The sequence below is a fragment of the Trichomonas vaginalis genome (genome assembly GCF_026262505.1).
Source record: "Trichomonas vaginalis G3 chromosome Unknown ctg_87, whole genome shotgun sequence".
In the NCBI taxonomy this organism is placed as follows: domain Eukaryota; phylum Parabasalia; order Trichomonadida; family Trichomonadidae; genus Trichomonas; species Trichomonas vaginalis.
The window spans coordinates 1-24,653 of NW_026529174.1; the positions used below are offsets into that span (position 1 = coordinate 1).

General features: G+C 34.0%; 11 protein-coding genes and 7 pseudogenes across 18 annotated transcripts, besides 4 other annotated features; 13 read left to right on the forward strand and 5 right to left on the reverse strand.

The window, feature by feature from the left end:
• Positions 1-1,780: 1,780 nt before the first annotated feature.
• TVAGG3_1069200 (protein of unknown function, DUF4106 family) lies at positions 1,781-2,200 on the reverse strand (the record flags this gene model as incomplete). Its single annotated transcript, XM_051256311.1, has 1 exon — positions 1,781-2,200. The coding sequence occupies one exon, from the start codon at positions 2,198-2,200 to the stop codon at positions 1,781-1,783; it is 420 nt and encodes a 139-aa protein (XP_051076385.1).
• An 867-nt stretch (positions 2,201-3,067) lies between these two features.
• TVAGG3_1069210 lies at positions 3,068-3,745 on the forward strand (annotated as a pseudogene). Its single transcript has one exon. A coding segment is annotated over exon 1 (678 nt).
• Positions 3,746-4,278: 533 nt separating this feature from the next.
• Positions 4,279-4,307: a mobile genetic element.
• A 747-nt stretch (positions 4,308-5,054) lies between these two features.
• Positions 5,055-5,964: a mobile genetic element.
• TVAGG3_1069240 lies at positions 5,711-5,964 on the forward strand (annotated as a pseudogene). The gene has a single exon. A coding segment is annotated over exon 1 (254 nt).
• Positions 5,965-6,603: 639 nt separating this feature from the next.
• Positions 6,604-7,444: a mobile genetic element.
• A 2,578-nt stretch (positions 7,445-10,022) lies between these two features.
• TVAGG3_1069260 lies at positions 10,023-10,633 on the reverse strand (annotated as a pseudogene). The gene has a single exon. A coding segment is annotated over exon 1 (611 nt).
• A 1,044-nt stretch (positions 10,634-11,677) lies between these two features.
• Positions 11,678-24,653: part of a mobile genetic element that runs on past the window's edge.
• TVAGG3_1069280 lies at positions 11,757-12,346 on the forward strand (annotated as a pseudogene). Its single transcript has one exon. A coding segment is annotated over exon 1 (590 nt).
• On the forward strand, positions 13,304-14,094 carry TVAGG3_1069290 (annotated as a pseudogene). Its single transcript has one exon. A coding segment is annotated over exon 1 (791 nt).
• TVAGG3_1069300 (protein of unknown function, DUF4106 family) lies at positions 14,255-14,977 on the forward strand (the record flags this gene model as incomplete). The annotated part of the gene is made up of 1 exon (XM_051256312.1): positions 14,255-14,977. One exon carries the CDS (start codon positions 14,255-14,257, stop codon positions 14,975-14,977), a length of 723 nt encoding a protein of 240 aa, XP_051076386.1.
• TVAGG3_1069310 lies at positions 15,736-16,357 on the forward strand (annotated as a pseudogene). Its single transcript has one exon. A coding segment is annotated over exon 1 (622 nt).
• TVAGG3_1069320 (protein of unknown function, DUF4106 family) lies at positions 16,993-17,529 on the forward strand (the record flags this gene model as incomplete). Its single annotated transcript, XM_051256313.1, has 1 exon — positions 16,993-17,529. The coding sequence occupies one exon, from the start codon at positions 16,993-16,995 to the stop codon at positions 17,527-17,529; it is 537 nt and encodes a 178-aa protein (XP_051076387.1).
• On the forward strand, positions 17,858-18,346 carry TVAGG3_1069330 (uncharacterized protein; the record flags this gene model as incomplete). Its single annotated transcript, XM_051256314.1, has 1 exon — positions 17,858-18,346. The coding sequence occupies one exon, from the start codon at positions 17,858-17,860 to the stop codon at positions 18,344-18,346; it is 489 nt and encodes a 162-aa protein (XP_051076388.1).
• Positions 18,976-19,611, forward strand: TVAGG3_1069340 (uncharacterized protein; the record flags this gene model as incomplete). Its single annotated transcript, XM_051256315.1, has 1 exon — positions 18,976-19,611. The coding sequence occupies one exon, from the start codon at positions 18,976-18,978 to the stop codon at positions 19,609-19,611; it is 636 nt and encodes a 211-aa protein (XP_051076389.1).
• Positions 19,647-20,066, forward strand: TVAGG3_1069350 (protein of unknown function, DUF4108 family; the record flags this gene model as incomplete). Its single annotated transcript, XM_051256316.1, has 1 exon — positions 19,647-20,066. One exon carries the CDS (start codon positions 19,647-19,649, stop codon positions 20,064-20,066), a length of 420 nt encoding a protein of 139 aa, XP_051076390.1.
• TVAGG3_1069360 (uncharacterized protein) lies at positions 20,083-20,538 on the reverse strand (the record flags this gene model as incomplete). Its single annotated transcript, XM_051256317.1, has 1 exon — positions 20,083-20,538. One exon carries the CDS (start codon positions 20,536-20,538, stop codon positions 20,083-20,085), a length of 456 nt encoding a protein of 151 aa, XP_051076391.1.
• On the forward strand, positions 20,755-21,450 carry TVAGG3_1069370 (protein of unknown function, DUF4106 family; the record flags this gene model as incomplete). The annotated part of the gene is made up of 1 exon (XM_051256318.1): positions 20,755-21,450. The coding sequence occupies one exon, from the start codon at positions 20,755-20,757 to the stop codon at positions 21,448-21,450; it is 696 nt and encodes a 231-aa protein (XP_051076392.1).
• TVAGG3_1069380 lies at positions 21,874-22,627 on the reverse strand (annotated as a pseudogene). The gene has a single exon. A coding segment is annotated over exon 1 (754 nt).
• Positions 23,039-23,239, forward strand: TVAGG3_1069390 (uncharacterized protein; the record flags this gene model as incomplete). The annotated part of the gene is made up of 1 exon (XM_051256319.1): positions 23,039-23,239. The coding sequence occupies one exon, from the start codon at positions 23,039-23,041 to the stop codon at positions 23,237-23,239; it is 201 nt and encodes a 66-aa protein (XP_051076393.1).
• TVAGG3_1069400 (uncharacterized protein) lies at positions 23,268-23,894 on the reverse strand (the record flags this gene model as incomplete). Its single annotated transcript, XM_051256320.1, has 1 exon — positions 23,268-23,894. One exon carries the CDS (start codon positions 23,892-23,894, stop codon positions 23,268-23,270), a length of 627 nt encoding a protein of 208 aa, XP_051076394.1.
• On the forward strand, positions 24,285-24,647 carry TVAGG3_1069410 (uncharacterized protein; the record flags this gene model as incomplete). The annotated part of the gene is made up of 1 exon (XM_051256321.1): positions 24,285-24,647. One exon carries the CDS (start codon positions 24,285-24,287, stop codon positions 24,645-24,647), a length of 363 nt encoding a protein of 120 aa, XP_051076395.1.

The window sequence follows — 24,653 nt, forward strand, 5'->3', positions numbered from 1 at the left end:
TTTAACCTTTTATCTTCACCGAGTTCATCCGAAGATTGAACGTTAAATGCTCGTAAGTAAAAAGGGTTGTTGTATTTGTGTACATTTTTTTTCAGTACTTCCATTCTATGCTGAATATTTTCATCTGGTGTTGGAGTCTTTTGTATGTCGGCAAACATTTTTCGATATTCTTCTACTATGTCAGCCGAATCTTTTTAGACTCTTGGAAAGATTCCATATTCACCTCATGCTCTTGTTGAGGGTCAAGATTTTTCGGCTGTTCCAAATCTTCATCTAGTTCTGTGAAGTTAGTTTCCAAAGGAGTGACTTGTTCGTTTCCTTCAGGCTCTTCTAGCTGTTGTTGCTGAACTATTTCTTCCATGTCTGGTTGTATCTGAACTTCTTCCTGTGGAGTTTCTTGTACCTCATCTGCTGGCATTTCATATATTCCGAGACCGTTTTCAACAATTTCCCTATCTACGTCATCCGCATTCATAAGCTTTTGTTCTTTCGTTCCGTCTCTATTTTTTACGCGTTTCATGACGAAAGTTGTATTGTCATTTAGCTCTGACATCAAATATCTCGGAGTAAATTCGTTCATGTCATTTGGATGATATGCTATTAAATCATATCCCTTAGCGAGCTTGTATTTTCCAGGTTTGAAATTATATCCCATTTGGTGCTGAGTCATAAAGCTAAATAGGTTCGGGTCAGTATTTCCATCCTTGAACTTTCCAATAGCTTCTTTATATCTGTCACTAAAGTCAATAGTATCTGGGAAACCACACTCTTCTTTAAGCATTTTTAAGAATTCTTGGTTTCCTTGTTCTCTACTTCTTTTATGTCCTTGCTCTGTGGTTGTTGTGCTGGTTGTGGAGGTGGTTGCTGTTGTTGTTGTTGGTGCTTTGAACTGTTGGTTGTTGTGCAGGGTTTTGAACTGTTGGTTGTTGTGTTGGTTTTGGTGCATGCCTGTGTCTGTGTCCATGTGACGATGTAAATGTTCTAGGTAGTCCTGGTGCAGGTGCTTCTCTTGGAGGGTTTGGTGGTATATAAGTTCCACCAGCTGGCACATATGTTCCATCTGCAGCGTAATGTCCTACCTGACTTTTCGTTCTTAAGAAAGCATTTACTAGGTCTGTTTTGGTCTGTTGTAACTCTTTTTCTTGACTTTTCACAACAGTTGCTCTAACGGCGTCATAGGCACTTTGAACTGCCTGTCTCGTTGCTGCATCTGTTATTTTCGTCATATTTTGTGCTACTTCTTTTAACTCGTTGTCGAAACCTTCAGACTTCAGTTTCTTTCCAGATGAGAAGTCGTTCACTTGTTTCACCTTACTATGAAGAGCTTCGAAGGCGTTCTTAAAGTCAGCATTTGTTAAAGCTTCATTTGAACTGTCTTCATCCGCTTGTATTTTTGTCCTTATTGACCCTATGAGTTGGGCTGCTTTAGCGTTGGCTTGGGCATCTAACCAGTCATTGTTGGCTTTTATATATTCTGCGCTTTTCATTGCCTTTTGCATAGCCGCGTCGTTATTTTTACTTTCTTGTGCTAAGTTTTCATACTGTACGGTTTGGTTTTGCAACTGTAAAAGTTTTTCTGCCTTTACATTTGCTTCAACTTCTTTTTTATACTCATCGCTATCCATATATGTCTTCAGGGCTTTTTGTTTTATTTCTTCATCTTTCAGTACTTTATATTGAGTAGTATGGTTTTTCAAATTTATGACATCTTGTTCCATTTTTGCTACTTCTGCTGCTTTTTCTGACACTTTTTTCGCATATTCCTCTGTACTTAGTTCTTTCAGTTGTTCTTCTTTCTTCTTTTCTCTACGTTTAACTCATTGAGTTTCTTTGTGTGTCTGTCATATTCTAGTTTCTTTTCGTTTTCACTTATTTGTTTCTGTATGTCTATGTTTGACTTTTTGACATCTGTTATTTGATTTTTGAGTGAACTCAAATTCATTTGACTTTGAGGGTTATAAGCTGTTCCGTCTGCAGCTCCACCATAGCCTGCCATTTTCGCTAAAAGTGCCGCTCTTAAACCTCCACTCTGTGCACCAATAACTCGGTTTAAAAGCATAGGGTTGCTTGACATTTGTTGCAACATAGTGGGGTCATTCAGCATTTGTTGTTGCAACTGTTGTTGTGGTGTCAGTTTTACTATTGGATGTTTCAATGCTCTCTTCCTCTTACGTATATTCTTACGTAGCTTACGTGGCATTTTAAGTGAAGTTAAAAAGCGGTTTTTGACAGATGTTTATATGACACTTTTTGTTCAGCACAAAAAACTACTCGGTCAACAGCGACGACTCTCAAAAACCGTTGTGTAAAAAGTTTTACCGTTGGACAAAAAAGTATATATAGAAAACAAAAAACGTTTATAGTTCATTCAATATTTGAGATGGAACGGTTTTCCAACGGTAACTATTAAATAAAATAAAAAAATAGAGGGGGTCTCCGTTGACGAAAACGGTTTATTTTAAACTTTTCTATGAGTAGTCCGAAAAAAACAGTTTATTTTTGTCTAATGGAAGGAAGAAAAAGTGTCGCAAACAATTCGTCGACTACCTCTGCAGTTAAAGTTCCTACAACTTATGTCTCACCATTCTCAAAACCCTTACAACCTCCTATAATACCAAAGCAACTTCCTCATACAATTGCAAACAATTCGTCGACTACCTCTGCAGTTAAAGTTCCTACAACTTATGTCTCACCATTCTCAAAACCCTTACAACCTCCTATAATACCAAAGCAACTTCCTCATACAATTGCAAACAATTCGTCGACTACCTCTGCAGTTAAAGTTCCTACAACTTATGTCTCACCATTCTCAAAACCCTTACGACCTCCTATAATACCAAAGCAACTTCCTCATACAATTGCAAACAAATTGTCCAACAATTTGAGTTCTTCTTCTCAAAACACAACAGATACAGCTCAGCCAACAGGTCAAGCAACAACAACTATCGGAACAGAAGCATTTTCAGAAGAAGTTCATACCAATCAGACTCCAATCGAACATACAGAAACACAACCACCCGAAAATACAGAAACACATCCAATCGAACATACAGAAACACATTCTGCAATGACCACTAGGTCGCAAACACGATATCTCGCCTTTTGCAAACAATTTAAGTCTCAAATTCAAGACACACAAGATAGCGACACTCCTCTTTCAGAGAAAGTTCGTAGAAAATACGCAAAGCAAAGGTTAGAATTGTTAGATAAGTTAAATGAACAGTGGGGTTCAGAAGACAATCGAGATTATAACGAGATGTTTCAAGCTGTCATGGATGCCATTCAGCCTCTTGAAAACGAAATCAAAGACCCTGGCGTACTTGTTGACATGTTTGCTTCATATTTACCCGTTACTGCCAATCTCATAGCGTTGCAAGCTATTGACCAGTTCATTCACTTGTTTCCAAAGAACTTGCAGAAGCATTTACAAGAAGTTAAAGTTGCTGAATTTGTCCGTTTATATCCAAATTCATACAATTATTTGGAAGAATTGAATGAACATGGTGAAAGGTCATTCTATTTATATTTCTACACAAAAGACAACCAGTCAAAACGACTATACTGCATTGAACCTATGCCTCAATTCGTAGACAATTTCCACGTTATAACAACTGTTGCTTTAGATATTCCTGCCAGAGTTCCATATGGAGGAACAGTAACTATCTCAAGCTTTCCCAAGGGCTATAAAGGAAAGCCTCTCACAATTGCAAAATTCACACACAGCAGTTGCCAATTTGTTCAAGATGTCGAGTTCCATTTCCTCAACAATACGACTTTCATCATAGAGACTCCTCAAGAAGGTATATACAAAGTTTTCATTGCAGGATTTGTTGATCCCAATGGCGAAGAAGAAGAAGTCGAAGAAATCCTCACCTCAGAGAGCGAAGAAGAAGAAAATTTCCAAGACATTCAAGATTCAGAATATACCGAATAAAAAAACAATTTAAGACTAAAAATTTAATTTTATTATAATATTTTATTTTTTTCATCTGGTCTTTGTCTCATTCCTCCTCTAGTTTCTTAGGGGCTAGAGGGCACGAAGTGCCTGGAAGCCCCACTACCTTTTTTTTTTTTTTTTTTTTTTTTTAAAGAAATTGACGAAGTTCCAGAATTTTATTCAACAATTCTTAATCAATTAACAAAAACTATACCGAAACTTATCTTACCATCCAAATCAAATCACATTACATACGGAATAAACATTTAATCTTTTACCATTAAAATTATATTTATACGTTATTTAATTTTTTTACGTCTAAGTTGAATAGGATAATAGCCGAAGATATAAAGTAACTATAGTTTACAAGCTAAGGAACAAATCAGCATTGAAACTAAAAAATGCTGAAATATTATAATAAATTGAAGAAATACTGTGATAGAATACCTAGTTATACTAGATACTATTATAATATGAATTCATTTGTATTGAATATCGATAATAAAAAATCGATGAAATATTAAAATGAGAATAAATTAATAATGAGATTATAAATTAGAATTATTTCTCTTTTATTTAAAATAAAAACTTAGTTCTATTTAAATTCGATAAAGAAGTACGAAAAAGTTGTATTATACGTATGATGTTGCCCGATGTTTGGTAACACTATTGTAGAATATAAGCATATATGATAGAAAAGCAATATGCTTAATATCGAGTAATTCTAATTTTTTACGAAATTATTCAAATACGTTATTTTTTAGTTTCAATGCTGATTTGTTCCTTAGCTTGTAAACTATAGTTACTTTATATCTTCGGCTATTATCCTATTCAACTTAGACGTAAAAAAATTAAATAACGTATAAATATAATTTTAATGGTAAAAGATTAAATGTTTATTCCGTATGTAATGTGATTTGATTTGGATGGTAAGATAAGTTTCGGTATAGTTTTTGTTAATTGATTAAGAATTGTTGAATAAAATTCTGGAACTTCGTCAATTTCTTTGATTCCTTCTTGAAGCGTTGAAATTTCTTATTGACTCTCTTTTTATAACTTTTGAAAGAAACCGTAAAAATTGTGAAACATGCTTTTTAATAAAAAACAATTTTGATGAAAACCATAAATTAATTTAAAATTGAAATAAATTTTTGAAATCTATGATATTGAATAAAAAAATTTATAGTGTAGATATTGATATAGATATAGATGTTAATTTTAATATGATATTTGATAAATTTTTTTTATCAAAACATACTGATAATAGGTTGACATGTAATATGATATTTTGCCTTGTAAATATATTTGGTCGGCAAAATAACCTAATTACTCTTATTTTGAGTTCACTTCCACCATTTCGTCTTATGATACAACAAATTGATTTATCTTATAGAGAAGTACGCAGATACTTCAAAGAAAATCATTTCACCAAGACGCGATTAGAGCATGCCGGGCCAGAAACAGCAGTAAGATATTGGGCGCTTTCACCCAATCTTATCTGGCACGCAGATGTTCATTATTTTAGGGGTGTTCGTGGCCAGTATATTTATGGCATAATCGACGATTTTAGCCGCAAAGTCCTAGCGTGTATACAAATACCAGATATGCTGGCAGCGACGACAGCGAACGTTGCGGCTTCCGCCTTCATTGAATTTGGCGCCCCTTATTGTTTCTGGACCGACAACGGTTCAGAAAATAGGGGCGCCTTTCAAGATCTACTTGATCTTTGGGGCGTCCAATGGCGGCATACAGACTCTCATTCTCCCTACCAAAATGGGAAGATTGAGAGATTCTGGCCGACATTGGAGCGCTGCCAAAGCATTCAGGCTATTCCTGCCTTTATTTGGGAGTACAATAATAACACACCGCATGAAGATCTCCCAATTAATCCATTAACTGGAACAAATTACACGCCAAATCAAATGTATCAGCTGAAACCGAAATACACAAATGCAGATACAGAAAGGTTGTGGCAAATATGGGATACAGATACAGGCATGACCGCTGTTGACACATTCACAGCGTAATAATAAACATAATTTTTTAATTTCATTTTTAACAAGTTTTTTTAAATGTATGTAATGAATAATTCATTAGAATATGATAATGCACATTGTAACAGAATAGAACAATCACCAAATTTTTTTTTTGAAATTAAAAAATAAAAGTAAAAAGTATAAAGTAATCTAACCAAAAAAGATATTTAAAAGAATTTTGGAAAAAACAGAATAAGGATAATGATATTATTTTAGATACACAATCGATGTACTGAAGAATAATCCGGTAAAATGATGATATAAAATTAGATTAGTTTACAAGTAGCTAAAAGAATAAAACTATAATATAAAATAAATGAAGTTTAATGAAACAATAAAGGTTAAATAAATAATAAAGATTTTTATTTTATATCAGTATTGAGAAGAAGTAACAGCTGACACTTGGTAGACAACTTCTTTATGTCTAGAAAATTCTATCTTGCCTTTTATTTTTTTCTCGCTGTGAAACGTATTCGGTCATTTTTTTTAAAAATTAATTTTTTGTTAGAGATAAGAGCTAAAACTCGGTAAACAACTTCTTTATGTCTAGAAAATTCTATCTTGCCTTTTATTTTTTTCTCGCTGTGAAACGTATTCGGTCATTTTTTTAAAAATTAATTTTTTGTTAGAGATAAGAGCTAAAACTCGGTAAACAACTTCTTTATGTCTAGAAAATTCTATCTTGCCTTTTATTTTTTTCTCGCTGTGAAACGTATTCGGTCATTTTTTTAAAAATTAATTTTTTGTTAGAGATAAGAGCTAAAACTCGGTAAACAACTTCTTTATGTCTAGAAAATTCTATCTTGCCTTTTATTTTTTTCTCGCTGTGAAACGTATTCGGTCATTTTTTTAAAAATTAATTTTTTGTTAGAGATAAGAGCTAAAACTTTGCAGACAACTCCCCCATGTCTAGCAAATTTAACATTCGTCTCCCATTTTTATATATTTGGTTTAGAATGTTCGAAAATGCGTAATATGGTCATTAATATTAATTAAAAAGAACCTTGAATTAATTCAATCTGATCTCACAAAATATTTTAAATTACAAACTTTGTAGTTTGAATAGATAATTAGTATTAAACTCAAATAACTAGTTTATTTTTGAATAAAAATTATTTGAATTCATTCAATTTTGTGAATTTCCCTTCAAAAATCAAGTTTAAATATCTTATTTGCCATATAATTATAAATACAATGAAACATATTCGAAATTGAAAAGAATGACTTTTTCTGTTCTTTCAATCATTCAATTTGAATTTTGCAATATTGGATTTCTCATTAAATAGCTATTAAAAACAACAAGCAATTTAACTTACATTCAAATTTATTTGTGTTATATTCAATCTTCTCAAAACTTATAATTTTCGGCTATAGCATGAGTATATGCTATATAATATAATAAACCTATAATAGTATCATTCTTTCAATTATTTGAAGAGAAAACCGAAAAAATCTATTTTCGGTCTATAACAAAAAATAATTGTATTTTAAAAAACGATTAAATTATCCTTTCATTATTTTAAACTTGAATTAGTTTTTATGATTGACTAAAGCAATCATATTTATTCATCATTAAATAAACAAAAAAATAATATTTGAGAGTTATTTCAAAAAAACACATTGAATTTATTAATTTGTCTCAATTTCAGTATTATAAATTTTTATAATTTCAATATTTTGAAATACACTTTTTAATATTTCAATATTTATGATATTTCAATGTATTAAGTGGTCTCAAATTGAGCTTCTCAAATATAAGTTTGCCTATTCAAATAATAAAATTAAATAATATTTAAAATAATAAATAAAAGTGATTGAGGTTATAGCAAAACGGCTGTTTTATTCATTAATTCTTAAAAATAAAAAGGGTAAAAACTAAATAAAATGGGTAAAACTCAATAGTGTCTGTGCTATCATTCAATTTGAAGGTGTCTTTTGAAGCCGCAAGACACATTGAATTTTTGAATAGTGTATTATGGTTTGACAGACACCAATGAAAAAAATAAAATGATATTTATTTTAAATATATAAGATCCTTATATAAAATATAAATATTTTATCGTTTTATTTTCTTGTTTTAGAAATGTTTTTTATTGAAAAATCGATAAAACTAACTCGAAAATAAAATTTTTGATTTAAAGACACTATGATGACACCAGGCAAATCTTCCAAGACACCTATCGTCGGGAATCTAGCAACCCTATTAAAATTCAAAAATCCCTTAATTCCTGAGGATTTTGGAAAAAAGTTTTTACATGAACATGTGTATATTATATGAAGTATATTGATAAGGTAAAAATCAAATTTTATTGCATATTCATCGAGAAAATAAACTAACGAATCCCTCAAAATTGAGAGGGTAATCCTCCTCCTCTCAAATAAACGTATATACGGGTGCACCTTTAAATCATCTTGTTTCCTATTCCAAAAGAATGTCGTCGTTAGACTAAACAATTATTTTTTATTTAAACTAAAATTATTAATTGAATAGGTCAAAAATAAGAACGCGATTTTTGGGCTAAAATTCAAAAGTTTACAACATTTTGAACGGTTTTTTCCTCTCAATTTGCTTTTCTCGTCTCAATTTGTGTCCCTAGTATACTTAACTTGGCACGATTTGACATACACAGATCGAACATATTTTACAAACTCTATCATAATCCTTTCTAATAATTGTCGAAATAAAAATCGTTTATCAACAATCACATTATTTTTTTATTGTTTTCAAACTTCTTTTCATACCTTTTCTTTATTTAATAAAGTTCAGTTTTTTATTTTTATTAATTTTTCTTTTCAATTTCAAAAGATGTATTCAATTAATTGTGTTATTCGATATATTCAATTGGTTTAAGAATTAGATTAAAGTTTAATAAATTATCATAATAAAATTTTCGGATTGTTTTTTAGAAAATATGTGTATCGTTTTGAATGATTTTATAATGTGTATATACGAAGAATTAGAGGGTGTGAGAAACTATTACAAACGATAGTACTCACACCCTCCAATTCCTAGCCAAAATGGCTAAAAATTGGGTGCAATTTTTTACATTGCACCCATTTTTTAGCCATTTTGGCTGAGAACTACGGTCTGCGAGGCACATAAATAGAATCAGTACCTCGCAGACTATAGTTCTCTATATGGCGTCGAAAATTTTAATAATATATTTTTATATCTTGTATTATAACACAACATATTCACATATATAGCAATAGCAAATCTATATTAACTTAGCCTTAAAACACCAAACTTCTACTTGCATTCTCACTCACAAATGTTAAACACCCTTCTCCAAAAATATAAATTCTTCACAATTTTTTTTAAATTGAGAACATATAAACTGTTATAATTCAATAGTTTCAGATATTAATTAATAATAACAAATTTAAAACATCACATATTAATGATTTTTTTTAAAAAAAAATAAAATTTTATTTTCACTTCAAATTTTCATCTCAAATAATTTTAATTAGTGTATACCTTACATCATTATTCTCCATTTTTCAAATATGACAAATAGATGTCAAACACTGTCAAATACTGTCACTTTTTATCAGAAGTGAAGTCATGCTATTTTTCATGCACAACAATTTTTAACCATTTTGGCTGGGGACTATAGCCTGCGAGGTACATAGATAGAATCAGTACCTCGCAGACTATAGTTCTCTATATGGCGTCGAGAAATTTTGGCGAAATGTCGTCGCATTTCACCAAAATTTTCTCGACGCCATAGGAAGAATTGAAGGGTGTGAGTACTATTGCATGAAATAGTATCTCACACCACCAATTCTTAGCTTAAATATATTTCAATTTTGTCAAAAATTTTTTGACTCCTTATCAAAAATTAATTCAATAATTATACATATTTTTTTAAATATCATTTTATAATAAATATAAAAAAAAAAAAAAAAAAAAAAAAAAAAGGTAGTGGGGCTTCCAGGCACTTCGTGCCCTCTAGCCCCTAAGAAACTAGAGGAGGAATGAGACAAAGACCAGATGAAAAAAATAAAATATTATAATAAAATTAAATTTTTAGTCTTAAATTGTTTTTTTATTCGGTATATTCTGAATCTTGAATGTCTTGGAAATTTTCTTCTTCTTCGCTCTCTGAGGTGAGGATTTCTTCGACTTCTTCTTCTTCGCCATTGGGATCAACAAATCCTGCAATGAAAACTTTGTATATACCTTCTTGAGGAGTCTCTATGATGAAAGTCGTATTGTTGAGGAAATGGAACTCGACATCTTGAACAAATTGGCAACTGCTGTGTGTGAATTTTGCAATTGTGAGAGGCTTTCCTTTATAGCCCTTGGGAAAGCTTGAGATAGTTACTGTTCCTCCATATGGAACTCTGGCAGGAATATCTAAAGCAACAGTTGTTATAACGTGGAAATTGTCTACGAATTGAGGCATAGGTTCAATGCAGTATAGTCGTTTTGACTGGTTGTCTTTTGTGTAGAAATATAAATAGAATGACCTTTCACCATGTTCATTCAATTCTTCCAAATAATTGTATGAATTTGGATATAAACGGACAAATTCAGCAACTTTAACTTCTTGTAAATGCTTCTGCAAGTTCTTTGGAAACAAGTGAATGAACTGGTCAATAGCTTGCAACGCTATGAGATTGGCAGTAACGGGTAAATATGAAGCAAACATGTCAACAAGTACGCCAGGGTCTTTGATTTCGTTTTCAAGAGGCTGAATGGCATCCATGACAGCTTGAAACATCTCGTTATAATCTCGATTGTCTTCTGAACCCCACTGTTCATTTAACTTATCTAACAATTCTAACCTTTGCTTTGCGTATTTTCTACGAACTTTCTCTGAAAGAGGAGTGTCGCTATCTTGTGTGTCTTGAATTTGAGACTTAAATTGTTTGCAAAAGGCGAGATATCGTGTTTGCGACCTAGTGGTCATTGCAGAATGTGTTTCTGTATGTTCGATTGGATGTGTTTCTGTATTTTCGGGTGGTTGTGTTTCTGTATGTTCGATTGGAGTCTGATTGGTATGAACTTCTTCTGAAAATGCTTCTGTTCCGATAGTTGTTGTTGCTTGACCTGTTGGCTGAGCTGTATCTGTTGTGTTTTGAGAAGAAGAACTCAAATTGTTGGACAATTTGTTTGCAATTGTATGAGGAAGTTGCTTTGGTATTATAGGAGGTCGTAAGGGTTTTGAGAATGGTGAGACATAAGTTGTAGGAACTTTAACTGCAGAGGTAGTCGACGAATTGTTTGCAATTGTATGAGGAAGTTGCTTTGGTATTATAGGAGGTTGTAAGGGTTTTGAGAATGGTGAGACATAAGTTGTAGGAACTTTAACTGCAGAGGTAGTCGACGAATTGTTTGCAATTGTATGAGGAAGTTGCTTTGGTATTATAGGAGGTTGTAAGGGTTTTGAGAATGGTGAGACATAAGTTGTAGGAACTTTAACTGCAGAGGTAGTCGACGAATTGTTTGCGACACTTTTTCTTCCTTCCATTAGACAAAAATAAACTGTTTTTTTCGGACTACTCATAGAAAAGTTTAAAATAAACCGTTTTCGTCAACGGAGACCCCCTCTATTTTTTTATTTTATTTAATAGTTACCGTTGGAAAACCGTTCCATCTCAAATATTGAATGAACTATAAACGTTTTTTGTTTTCTATATATACTTTTTTGTCCAACGGTAAAACTTTTTACACAACGGTTTTTGAGAGTCGTCGCTGTTGACCGAGTAGTTTTTTGTGCTGAACAAAAAGTGTCATATAAACATCTGTCAAAAACCGCTTTTTAACTTCACTTAAAATGCCACGTAAGCTACGTAAGAATATACGTAAGAGGAAGAGAGCATTGAAACATCCAATAGTAAAACTGACACCACAACAACAGTTGCAACAACAAATGCTGAATGACCCCACTATGTTGCAACAAATGTCAAGCAACCCTATGCTTTTAAACCGAGTTATTGGTGCACAGAGTGGAGGTTTAAGAGCGGCACTTTTAGCGAAAATGGCAGGCTATGGTGGAGCTGCAGACGGAACAGCTTATAACCCTCAAAGTCAAATGAATTTGAGTTCACTCAAAAATCAAATAACAGATGTCAAAAAGTCAAACATAGACATACAGAAACAAATAAGTGAAAACGAAAAGAAACTAGAATATGACAGACACACAAAGAAACTCAATGAGTTAAACGTAGAGAAAAAGAAGAAAGAAGAACAACTGAAAGAACTAAGTACAGAGGAATATGCGAAAAAAGTGTCAGAAAAAGCAGCAGAAGTAGCAAAAATGGAACAAGATGTCATAAATTTGAAAAACCATACTACTCAATATAAAGTACTGAAAGATGAAGAAATAAAACAAAAAGCCCTGAAGACATATATGGATAGCGATGAGTATAAAAAAGAAGTTGAAGCAAATGTAAAGGCAGAAAAACTTTTACAGTTGCAAAACCAAACCGTACAGTATGAAAACTTAGCACAAGAAAGTAAAAATAACGACGCGGCTATGCAAAAGGCAATGAAAAGCGCAGAATATATAAAAGCCAACAATGACTGGTTAGATGCCCAAGCCAACGCTAAAGCAGCCCAACTCATAGGGTCAATAAGGACAAAAATACAAGCGGATGAAGACAGTTCAAATGAAGCTTTAACAAATGCTGACTTTAAGAACGCCTTCGAAGCTCTTCATAGTAAGGTGAAACAAGTGAACGACTTCTCATCTGGAAAGAAAACTGAAGTGTTTGAAGTTTCGACAACGAGTTAAAAGAAGTAGCACAAAATATGACGAAAATAACAGATGCAGCAACGAGACAGGCAGTTCAAAGTGCCTATGACGCCGTTAGAGCAACTGTTGTGAAAAGTCAAGAAAAAGAGTTACAACAGACCAAAACAGACCTAGTAAATGCTTTCTTAAGAACGAAAAGTCAGGTAGGACATTACGCTGCAGATGGAACATATGTGCCAGCTGGTGGAACTTATATACCACCAAACCCTCCAAGAGAAGCACCTGCACCAGGACTACCTAGAACATTTACATCGTCACATGGACACAGACACAGGCATGCACCAAAACCAACACAACAACCAACAGTTCAAAACCCTGCACAACAACCAACAGTTCAAAATCCAGCACAACAACAACAACCAGCACAGCAACCACCTCCACAACCAGCACAACAACCACAAACAGAGCAAGGACATAAAAGAAGTAGAGAACAAGGAAACCAAGAATTCTTAAAAATGCTTAAAGAAGAGTGTGGTTTCCCAGATACTATTGACTTTAGTGACAGATATAAAGAAGCTATTGGAAAGTTCAAGGATGGAAATACTGACCCGAACCTATTTAGCTTTATGACTCAGCACCAAATGGGATATAATTTCAAACCTGGAAAATACAAGCTCGCTAAGGGATATGATTTAATAGCATATCATCCAAATGACATGAACGAATTTACTCCGAGATATTTGATGTCAGAGCTAAATGACAATACAACTTTCGTCATGAAACGCGTAAAAAATAGAGACGGAACGAAAGAACAAAAGCTTATGAATGCGGATGACGTAGATAGGGAAATTGTTGAAAACGGTCTCGGAATATATGAAATGCCAGCAGATGAGGTACAAGAAACTCCACAGGAAGAAGTTCAGATACAACCAGACATGGAAGAAATAGTTCAGCAACAACAGCTAGAAGAGCCTGAAGGAAACGAACAAGTCACTCCTTTGGAAACTAACTTCACAGAACTAGATGAAGATTTGGAACAGCCGAAAAATCTTGACCCTCAACAAGAGCATGAGGTGAATATGGAATCTTTCCAAGAGTCTAAGAAAGATTCGGCTGACATAGTAGAAGAATATCGAAAAATGTTTGCCGACATACAAAAGACTCCAACACCAGATGAAAATATTCAGCATAGAATGGAAGTACTGAAAAAAAATGTACACAAATACAACAACCCTTTTTACTTACGAGCATTTAACGTTCAATCTTCGGATGAACTCGGTGAAGATAAAAGGTTAAATTTCAAGAAAACATATAGAAATGAAACATTGTTTAAAGTTCATTCAGAACCTAGCCAATATGGAAACAAACCTACTTTTGTTTCTGCAGACGATGGAACTACAATGAGATGGGGTCATAAAGCTAATTCGGATAGGTGGTTCATAAACTTACAACCTCAATTCCAAGAAGTTGTAGACGCAATGGAAGCGAATGGTGAACGAGATATAGCTGGTATTTTCAGCGCGGCTTTAATGCCATTGAAAGATATGAAAGATGCAGATATTTTGGACCAGTATGAAATGAACATGGCTGATGGAAATATAACACCTGACGTTCTAGAACATTTATCTCAAAGAACTACACAGAACCATAGAGATGGTATATTTGGTGAAGAGTTTAGAAAGAAAGTTAGGGAGAGAGAAGGAAGAGAACCTATTGTACATGACCTTGCAAACGAAAGTTTACAAAATGTCATAAAAACTTACTTTGCAGACAATGAACCGAGAAGGGATGAATATTTAAGAAAACTCAAATGGACAGTACCAAATGAAATGTTAGTATTGAAAAACATGTTCCTTGACAAAATAAAACCAACTACAGAAATAAATGACGAAAGACTGAAAGATTGGGTAAAAGCTTTCCCATTCACAAAAGATATTGTTGGTAACATGGAAAGAAAACCAGAATGGCTACAAAAACATATATTTGGAAACGAGCTTATTCCATATGGACAGGCACTGTTTGAAGAGCTTGAACCTGAAACTCAGGAAAGAGTCATGCAAACAATACGCGAAGACTCAAATACAGACTATGACAAACTCTTTCTAGGATATAGGTTACCTGAGATGGGCGACCAGAGCCAAAAGGCAAAAAGGACATGGGAAATTTGCAACATACTAGATGAACATAATGCAAAGATGCAACAACTTCAAGCAGAGGGCAATGAAGGAAAAAGAAGAGTTAAAAACTCAGTCAGGAAGAAAGTAAAGCTTGGTCGGAGTGGGTTCTATTATGACATATAAATCCAACTATTCTATATTTTTACTCATATGAAATGTACGCCGCTCAGAATATAACGCCAACAGTTTTGGATGCCATGAACGGAAATGTTTCCGAATGGTATAACGAATGCGACAATGCCATTAGAAGGTCAGAAATAGTTCCTGGAACTTACGAATATACAACTGCTGTTTCTTATGGAAACGTAGGTGAGTTTGGAGAAGGTTCTTCAACAACAGTAGATATTGCTTGCGACAGGTTTCATATAATTTCTATTGACAACTCTTTCTTATACGTGGAACAAGACATTGAAATAAAACCTTCTGCCAAGTTGTCTGACAAGAAAGGTTGCAATGGAATTTTCTATGTCGGATACCAATATGCTCCAGAAGTTTTCATGGGATATAAGATATATTCTAACTCTGACTTAGTTCAAACAGTAACATGGGCAAACTATGAATGGTTCGCTTTGAGAAACTCAGTACAACCACAAGCTAGAGAACAAACAGACCAGTATGCAACTATTGAGAAAATAAGAAGACTTGACCCTAACGTTCCAGGAGTTTATGTTAACCTTTCTGGACAAACTGCAGCAGCAGTAACCAAAGTAAAACTGAAACTTAGAGTTCCTTTGTCATCTTTCCTCATCTTCAGGTTTTTAAGATACTTGCCAAACTGGGCAGGAAAAATTTCTATCGAACTTACTCCAAGCAAAAATAACTTAGTCATTGCACCAACACAAGACCCATTCACTCTTACAGAAGTAGTGGGAACAAATAAAATGTCATTCGCCGACTTTTGCAAAAACAAAGTTGACTTAGACTTTGGTTTCTCAAACCTCAACACTGAAGTAAACTATTATTTCAATGCTGCTGGAGATGCTTGGGACCCAGTTAAGTTCACATGCGAAAAATTTGAATGCAAGAGAATAGAAAGCAGACTTGCAGTCTATATGTTGGACCCAGATATTTCAAATGCTTTAGCTGCCAAATATATTGCAGTTCCACTTATGTTCCCTATACACCAAATATCTGTCAAAGACTTTGCAGGTGAAGTTGGAAACCAAAGTGCTGACCCAGGTGCAAGAACAGATATTGCTTTAACAACTGCAATGAAACATGCAGATACTATGTTTGTACTGTTCAGACGAACTATAAATGACTATTCTTGCTTCTACAACCCTGGTATTAAATACCATATAAACATAGATGGCAAATACTATCCAAGAGAAGAATATTCTACAGTTGAGGATATGAGGTCATACAACTTGACATTAGATGCTATGAACTTTAACAACAACTTCACAACAACTATTAACCCTGAAATGCAAAGTTCTATTATGCCATATGTGAAAGTATGGACTCATACAGGAGGTCAAAAAACTCAATATACAAATGGAGACCGTTCAAACTTTTGGCTTGGCATTCCATTTGCTGACTCAGAAGACTTTATGGGTGGTATTTCAACTGTTGGTACAGTTCAAATACAATATACTGGTGACAGAGACGGTCCAGATGAATTGAAAGCAAAGAAGTTTACAAAACCAATAGCACTTTTCACGGAAGATGCTCTTTTGAAGATTCGTTCGATGAAACCTGCTGGGGCTCCTCAGATTGGCATAACGACAGCTTCCATCGAGCAGATTTTGGCAGCAGGTCAGTAAGTTGTTCTTGAACTGACTTCTCTCCGTCAAATATTGACAGTACGCCAGTTTTGACATAGTATTGTATTATAAACTTACCTTTAGAAATATCGGTCAGTTTTGTTGTTATATTTTTGTCTGCTTCAAGAACTTTCACCATTTCAGTTATACCAACTTTCTTTGCTTTATGAAAATATTTTGGTTCAGCAAAGACTGCTATTCTATAACATTTTCCATTGTTTGTATAAAGAACTATTCTGTCAATGTATTTGTATTGTTTGTGTGTGTAAACTTTGTTCTGCTTCAATTCGAAGAGATACTCAATACGTCCATCTTTTTATTCTAAGTAAAATGTCATTTCCGAAAAATAGAAGCGTAAGTGTTTCAAAAGGTTTAATGGCGGTGGCAGATGTGAAGTTAAATTCACCAACTCAAACAAACAGTCAAAGTGTTGTTGTCAATGTCAAAGAAAGAGATGTTGAAGTGGGGAAACCATACGAAGACGAAGATGGTATAACAATAGTTCCTGTAAAAGAACAACCAACATACCCTGAAGTTAGCAGAGACTTAAGTTCTGTTGCAGATATTCGAAACGACTACCAACAACTTAAAGACAAACTTAAAACTCAGGAGAAGATTTGTCAAGCTTTGGGTATAATGTTAAACTTGGTCGAACACAACCCTGTAAAAGTGAACTCATATGTCATTGCACCTCATGAAATTTTGAAAGAACTATTGAAACTTTTGACAGAGGCAGACGATATAAACATCAAAGAAATAGAACCCGACATTGCTTGCTGTGGTGTTTCATATAATGTCATTGACAAGATATACGTTATGAAAGGAGGTGAAACGTTGAACTTAAAATATAGTTTCCCAGACGTCATAAAAATATTTGACGACCACAACATTTCATTAAAATTTACTTGCTAAGTAAATGGCAGAAGACATAGTGGTTTATACTATTACGACTAAAAACCCTGAGTCATATAATTCTATAACAACAAACTTACAAAGTCCTCAAGGACGATATTGTAAACTGACCTTAAACACGATGACGACTAAAGCCTGTTTTGCTCTTTTGACACCAGAAGACTTTGTTGTTGTGAATGGTAAAAACTTCTTTGAAGATACTTACTCAGATATACCACCAACAGGTTTTGTTGACTTATTTAATACTTTAAGGACGGATGTAACATGTGCTGCAACTAGAGCAGGTTTCATTATGTTTGGATGTCCGACTGAGTTTAGTATAAACGATATGAGCTATAATACAAAACTTATATCTGGTTTTTACTACCAACAGTTTCCTATAACAGGAAAAGGTGTCATACAAGGTTTGTCTGTTCCATTGACTTTAAGTACACCTATTTTATATATTGTTTCAAACTTAGGTTCAAAGTGCTATTCGAATGTCGACAGAAACTACTATGACCAAAAGATACTCATGCGTATAAACAACACTTTCTCTGCTGGTTTGCCTATTGTTCATTCGAATGCAGAGTTTTCAGCTTTAGTAAACTCAAACACTTTAGCAAACATAAACTTAACCTTAGTTGACGCAAACTTTGTTCCTGTAAAACTTTTATGTCCTATGTATTTGTCAATGACGGCAGAAAGTTTCGAATTGGAAGATGCAACTGGTGAAAGTATTGTACTACAAGAACAACTTCAACAACAAATAGCTCAAGAACAACAAATGCAACAAATGCAACAAATGGAACAAATGCAACAACAAAGTCAAGAATAAAAAAAATATTTTTTTTTATTTTTATAAAAATGTACAGAATAGACGTTTCAGATTTTTATGACTTCCAAGCGTTCAGAAATATGTGTCCATTTAGAGACTATAACAAAGCAGTCGAGAATTTGAAACGTTTAGTCATTTATGTCGACTCTGCCCCAGAATGTTATGTCATGAAAGAATGGGATGTTGTCTTTAACAAACCAAGAGCAACAATAGTTTCAGAACAAGAATGTAGACAGAAACTTAAGAAAATAAAAGTCGTACAAGTTGGTATGAAGATGTTAGATGCTTGGGATATCTTATTGTCAAAGTTAGAAGATTTTTCAGTTCGTGGTATAAAGTTCTATACACCATCTCCAAACTTCTATTCTATCTTCACTGGATATAAATACGAACAAGTAGAATGGAAAGAAAATGTTATAGAAGCTTGGTTAGACCATGTCAAAGAAATTATATGCAATGGAAACGAAAGAGTCTATGAGTATATCTTATGTTGGTTTGCAAACATCTTACAACATCCAAGTGCTAAAAATGAAACTGCTCTCATCATAATTGGAAAACAAGGAACAGGTAAGAACACTTTCTTTACAGATATCTTATGCAAACTGTTAGAGGGCTATTCGAACCCGAATATGACAAACTTAGAAAACATCTGCGGTAAATTTAACTCTTCAATAGAGAATATGAAACTTATAGTATGTAACGAACTTCAAAGTATAGATACAACAAAGGTTTTAAACTCAGATGCTTTGAAGAGTCTTATAACAGACAAAGTTGGAGTTGTTGAAAGAAAGTATAGAGACCAAAGAGTTTGTGAAAATGTTGCAAACTTCGTCATGGTTTCAAACAATGTTGTTCCGATGAAGTTAGAAAGTTCTGACAGAAGATATGTAGTTGTCAGAACGTCAGATTCTCATATGCAAGATACAGAATATTTTGACGACTTAGCAGAAACTTTGACACCTAACTTTTACAACCACTTGTTCTCATATTTCATGACATTAGATATTTCAAAGTTCAATCCAAGACAAATTCCACATACCGAAGAAAGACAAACATTGTTAGAAGCAAACAAGAGTGTATATGAACTGTTCATAGATGAGACTAACTTTGAGTGTTTAGATGAAAGGTCATTGTACGATTCATATAAACAATATTGTCAAGAGTATGGTTATATGGCAGCTTCTAAACGTACATTCTTGGCAAATGTCAAAAATCTTTTAGACATACAGAACGGCGTATATACAAAGAAAAATTTTTATGAGTAAATTTAAAAAAAATATTTTTTTATCCGATAGAAAAGATGACGAAATATATTTCAGTCAACAAGTACATGACAGAAGTCAAAGAAGAACTAGACCCATTCGCTTATTTGAATGTTTACTTCTACCATTTTGAAAAGTCTACATTTGACAAAGTTTGGAACATCGAACCAGTTAAGTTTGCTATTGTGACTAAAAATGGTGCGAAATTTGAAGACTTAGACATAGAAGGTTTGTTAGCAGTCAAAGAAAATTTTGACAGAAGGTTTTCAAACCTTAAAGAAGGCAAAGCATACAAACTTGTTATACCTTATGAACCAAAGAAAGCAGACGACTATGAATATTATGAGTCTAAGATAGTTGAAGTTCAAGGTAAATTGGGTAAAAAGATTTTAGAGTCTAAACCAGTGTTTGCTCCTAAAGAGGAAGAGAACATTGACATTGACCCAGAAATGTTCTAAAAATAAAATTTTATTTTTACATGTCAAATTTCTTTTTCTCTGGCTCTGGCTCTGGCTCTTTCTTCTCTTCTTCTACTTTCTTTTCTTTCTTTTCTCTCTTCTTCTTCTTCTCTGGTGGAGTTATGTCAAATTTGGCGCAACCATATTTATGTAAAAGGTCTTTGTCCTTTAATAGCTCTTCTATTCTGTTTTCTATTTCATCTTCAAGAACAGCGCATGTGTCTTCTTTGCATTCTAAGAACTTTTGTTGGACTTCATCTTTCCAATCGGCGTCATCTCTGTCAACAAGTCTGTCATTGACAAACTTAAAGACTTCTCTGCTTAATGTTTTATGGTTCTTGTCATATTCCCAGAAACAGAACTTTAGAACAAATTCACCTTTCTTGTTGACACTATGTAAGATTTTATGGTCGACAGATGTTTTGCTGTCGAAAAGTTTGTCTCGAATATAGATAGCGAAATCGCTAGACATTTTCTAAAAGATAAAATTTTTAATTTTTCTAAAAATATGTTAGAAAAAAAGTTTGCTGACATTGACAAGAAATTTGAGAATGTTTTAAACAAGAACAAGAGGAAGTTAGAAAATGCTCAGATAAAGCCTATACATGACAAGTTCTTATTTGCTCAGAATGGTATAACAGGTCTAATTGCACCACCTGGGTCGGGTAAGACTTTCACTTATCTTAAAATGGCTGCACAACAACAAGAACTAGATGAGAAGAACCCATTCTATGAGTTAGTTGTCATTTGTAGTACTTCTGGTCAATTTGACCAAACCGTCAATTCGTTCAAAGATATTATAAAGAAGTCTAAGTTAGTATGTATAAAAGACTCTGAGTTGTTAGATTGGATAAAGAAGTACCAAAGAAGAGTTTTGAAGTACAATGCTATAAATGAGTATGTCAATTCGAAGTTTAAAGACCCAAATGAGGAAATGCAGAGAATATTAGAGAAGAAACACTTCAGAAACAAACAGAAAGAGATAGAATACATTTCGAAGAAATTGCAATCTTACGATTGGAAGACTTACCCTCATAGATGTCTTCTTATCTTAGATGACTTTGCTTCTCATCCTTTGTTAAAGAACAGAGAACAAGACATGTGTCGAATTCTCAAGAAGCTCAGACACTTTAACATTTCAGTTGTCATTTGTGTACAGACAGCCAAGAGTTTAAGTAAGGATGTAAAGAGAATACTTACTGATATCATACTTTTCCCTGGATTGTCCGAAGACGATTTCATGGAACTTATGAAAGAGTCCATGGCAGGTAAGTTTGACAGACATGAACTATGGGAGAAGTACAAAGTCATACAAGACCCTCATACTTCTTTCAGAATTCATATCTACGCAAACAAAGTTCAAATTGTAAAAAGTCAAGCTTGAAAAATAAAGAGTTTTGGCGACCAGGGTTTTTTACTACTCGCTGTTCTTCATGAAATTTCATACGGAATTCAATAAAAATAATGTTTATGTTAGAATGTTTAATCTAACATGTTTTCTAACATGTTTAAAATTACAACATACTTCATGAAATTTCATACGGAATTCAATAAAAATAATGTTTATGTTAGAATGTTAGATCTAACATGTTTTCTAACATGTTTTCTAACATAACTATTTACAAGCGTTTTACATGGTATATGTTGCGATGGTTCATGACTCTAAACAATTTCGTAGCTTCTATTTCTTCTGTCAGTACATCGAATGTTTTAACGATACCGAAAGTTTCTTTATACTTCTTCTTGACGTCAGATAGAAGGAAATCGTCAGCAGTTGGATAGTTTTTGTTCAGAAATGCTAACATGTTCATTTTATCTTCTGCTGGCTTTTCTGCTTCTTTCTTTAAGTCTGCATAGTCGTTTCTCATTCTTTCTATCTCTTTGACTGAGTAGTTATATTTCCTCATTGCTGCTTTACATTTAGAACATTGCGGGTTCATTTTTGCGTTATATTCTGAAACCTTACCTGCTAAAACAACTAAGGCGTCAATTGCTCTCTTCATCTCGAACATAGCGGGTCTTATTTGTTCGTTCCATACCTTACCTCTTCTATCTTTATCTCTTATTTCCCAAACACATTTTGCAACTAATGAAACAAAGTTGTCGTAGGTCTTAAATTCTTCGGATTTGTAAAGGTCAGAGATGTTCTTATATACCATGTCGCAATCTTTGTCCATAACCTTATGGTTGCAATGAAATCCTAGAAACTCATAGTTTACCTTTCGTATGAACTTCTTTATTTCTACTGAGTCAGTAACTTTAACTTCAATTTCGTCGAATTCAGGAATAGTGAGTTTTTGTTGTTGGATTTCAGGCAATTTGGGTAAATGGTCAATAATGTCCTGCATTTCATAAAGATACTGTTCATTTGTTTCATCTTTCGCACTACAGTCTAAATTACTTGTTAAAAGTTCTTGCTTTATCTTCTGGATTTTTGTTTCGAAAGTATATGAAGAAGGAATGAAGTTTTTCATCTCTACCAACATAGATGTTGGATTCATAACTAACGAGTTTGGTGCTGTAGTTGTTTGAACTGTTGTTGTGCCGATTGTTGAAATCATATTTTTTATACAAAATAAAAAAATATTTTTTTAAAAAAACCAACTTTATTTTTTATTTCGGGAAAACTCATGAAAATTCAAGAGTTTTAGACCATGTTAGAAAACGTGTTAGAAAACATGTTAGATCTAACATTCTAACATAAACATTATTTTTGCTGAAAAAGTGTTATTTTTTCATGTCCGAAGACTCGAAGGTGCAACACTTCCAAAATACCGACGAACTCAGAAGAGCAGCATGGCAGTATCTTCTTGACAACTTCTTTGAGTTCTCCAGGCACACCTTGGAAAATGCTGAAGAACTCCGACACAGAGAATTTGGAGAAATTGCACTCCAATACTACCTTGACAAACAAAGGGTAAACAAAGGGTAAAATAAGACTAAAAACTTAACGTTTAAAAAGTGACATTTTTATGAGCTCCGAGTCACCGAGAAAACTTGGTCAGATGTTAGCAGCTTACTTCCCTGAGGAGGATGGAAGCGTTACATACGTAAGGTTCAAAAACAACGAACCTGGAATTGCGTACCAAATTCGCAATTACATGACCATGGAAGAGTACGAAAGGTTTCTACAAGAGAAACCAGCTCTAAACAACTCAGAAAAGAAAGAATAAAAAGTTTAACTCGTAATTGTTTATTTTTTTACTTGTATGGGCAAGCTGCAAGAATGAAGTCGACTATCTCGGTCTTTGTCTTGACCAGTTGGACTGCTCTTGCGAGTACGTCTGTTTTACGGTCTCCAGCTGGTGTCTGACCTTCGTAATTGCGCATGTTCTTGAGAGCTCCAGTTGTAAATGGTTGTAGGATGAAGAGTCTCTCAGACTGCTTGAGGTAGTCTTCACGGTCACGAACCGAATCTGTGGTACGAGTCGAATCGGTCGATTTGAGGGAAGAGAGTGAGAGCCTGTCTTCTTCCATAGGGGCTGTGGCATACTCTTTGCGTAAACGGTTCAGACCTTCTTCGAACTCTTGGTCTCTCTTGGACTGAGATTGGAATTTGAATTGGGGTGGAGGGTTTGACATGAACATCCAAGGGTTAGGGAAGTAAGGCATGGGTTGAGGAGGGTAGTTTGGAAAGCCTTGTGGTGGGTAGTTTGGAAAGCCTTGTGGTGGGTAGTAACCTTGAGGTGGAAATTGGTAGTAATTCGGAGGTCCTTGTTGGAACTGAGGTTGCTGTGGGGAGCCTTGTGGAGGTGGAACCTGTTGTGGTGCTGGAGCATGCTGTTCTTCTGGCTGTGGAACGGGTTCAGTAGGTGGGACGTCGGACATTCGTTTGTGTCTTAACCGTCTTTGTTCTGAAACAATATAATATTGTCTTGAAAAAGTACAATATTGTCTTGAAAAAGTACAATATTGTCTTGAAAAAGTACAACATTGTCTTGAAAAAGTACAACATTGTCTTGAAAAAGTACAACATTGTTCTGAAAAAGTACAACATTGTTCTGAAAAAAAACATTGTTCTGAAAAAGTTCAAGACTTGTTCTGAAAAAGTACAGCCGTACTCAAATTTGAGAGACATTGTACTGAATTTATACAACATTGTTCTGAAAAAGTACAACATTGTCTTGAAAAAGTACAACATTGTCTTGAAAAAGTACAACATTGTCTTGAAAAAGTACAACATTGTCTTGAAAAAGTACAATATTGTACTGACTCAGTATGGAGCTTGACCCCTTAGACGAAGCAATTTATCTAATTGAGGTAAATGAAACCGTGAAGGAATATCTCAGCAAGTGCAAACCAAGCAAGTCCATTGGCTTCTGGTTGTCCAAGAATAGTGTCTTAAAGTTGGAAATTGAAACAGGTGTTGCAATTCAAGTTCCAGAAGGCACTGCATTCGATGATATTAAGGATGTGAAGAAAGAAGCCCTCTTGAAGTTCTTCATGAAACGTCCTTGGATACTACTTCCATATCGTGAGAGCCCAATTCCACGAATTACACAAATTCTCAGAGCACTACTTCACTACTCTGGACAGCCGTTCTTCATAACCTCAGAAGGCGACATCCAACCAATTCAGTAAACATCT